General features: G+C 49.4%; 1 protein-coding gene across 1 annotated transcript; it reads right to left on the bottom strand.

Annotated features, from left to right (window-relative positions):
- Positions 1-424: 424 nt before the first annotated feature.
- LOC123395116 (chemocyanin-like) lies at positions 425-1391 on the bottom strand. The gene is made up of 2 exons (XM_045090050.1): positions 1099-1391; positions 425-904 (listed from the first exon to the last, which is right to left on the bottom strand). Exons 1-2 carry the CDS (start codon positions 1268-1270, stop codon positions 702-704), a joined length of 375 nt encoding a protein of 124 aa, XP_044945985.1. The 5' UTR covers positions 1271-1391; the 3' UTR covers positions 425-701.

The following is a 1391-nucleotide window of genomic DNA, read 5'->3' as shown; positions in this document are numbered from 1 at the left end:
ACAGGCAGTTGATTTTTTATTAGAGATTAAGAGGAATGAAGGGCCCATCCCCATAAAAATCAATGAAAGAATGGTTAGTTAGAAAGATAAATTCTAGTCAGCATGTAATTACGTGTAATTCTTTGTACTTTGCTTCCTTCATCCCAACACGTTTATAACCACAGATGACTCACAAGCCACAAATAGCAAATCCCGAACCTATGGTTGGGTGGTTAGAAGGACAGTGGTATCCCAGCTCATCAGGGTTCAAATCCTGATGCTTTGTATTATTCCTGAATTTATTTCAGGATTTCCGGCGATAGCTTAGTCTCTGGAAGGTGCTCATAGGGATATGGCGTGCGTATGTGCGTTCATAGAGATGAGTGTATGCGCGTGTATATGAACGATTGCGTTTATACTATGTTAAAGAAAGTAGCAAATTCCGAAAGAAAAATTGTTGCATGCCTTTTATTCATGTACTATGTATGAGTACAAAATCATCACGGATGGCCATACAATAGCAATTACGATCGATCTAGTGGGGGAATCAAACAGTACACACACCGTACGATAATCAACACTGCTACACTGACCTGGCACCTGACGTCGGTTCGACAGTACCGAAGTAGGTAAGCTCGGCCATTTATTCTGTTAGGAATGAAGCTGCGTTCGTTGTGTCACGTAAAGACGCTGCTCGACGGTGGACGACGCGACGAGGCTATCTAGGCGGCGGTGACGGCGATCTTCATGCCGGACTGGCAGTGTCCGGGAATGCTGCAGATGAAGTAGTTTGTGCCGCGTGCGAGCGTGACGCGGTCGGTGCCGGACTTGTAGACCTTGGCGCCCTTGGCCGGCTTGGCGCAGGCCTTGTACCCCGCCGCGCTCACCGCCACCACGTCGTGCGCCGCCGCGTCGTACTTGAACACTGAATGCATCAAAGGTCTATTAGTTTGCAAAATGAAGGATAGTTAATTGATGTATCTTGCTCCTTGTGAACCACAATACTTGTAGCTAAAGAAACTTGTATCAGTTTTCTCCAACAGCAAGTATTTAGATACAAAGAAAGTAGTAAGTTTGATGCACCAATGCATGCACTTGCAGAGATGGGTGTAATGGTACCTAGGACGTCGCCGGCCTTGAAGCGCTTGCCGGTGGGCCAGGAGTTGGTGTTGAAGGACCAGCCGCCGCGGTCGCCGACGTTGAACACCGCCGCATCCGCCACGAGCGTGCAGAGAAGAAGCACGCCGAGGACCACGGCCACGTTGGCACTGCCTCTTCCCTGCGCTGCCATTGCTAGCTAGGTTAGCAGCCGCCGATCAGTCACTCACTCGAGCTAGCAGCTAGCAGGTAGCAGGTACGAGGAGAGGCGGGTAGAGAAATGTTGGGAGTGAGGTGCGGTGGTGGTTGGCAAT

Source organism: Hordeum vulgare, chromosome 5H, assembly GCF_904849725.1.
Source record: "Hordeum vulgare subsp. vulgare chromosome 5H, MorexV3_pseudomolecules_assembly, whole genome shotgun sequence".
NCBI classification, from domain to species: Eukaryota; Viridiplantae; Streptophyta; class Magnoliopsida; order Poales; family Poaceae; genus Hordeum; species Hordeum vulgare.
Note: the sequence above shows the minus strand (reverse complement) of the source record. Positions and strands in the feature narration are given on the sequence as shown.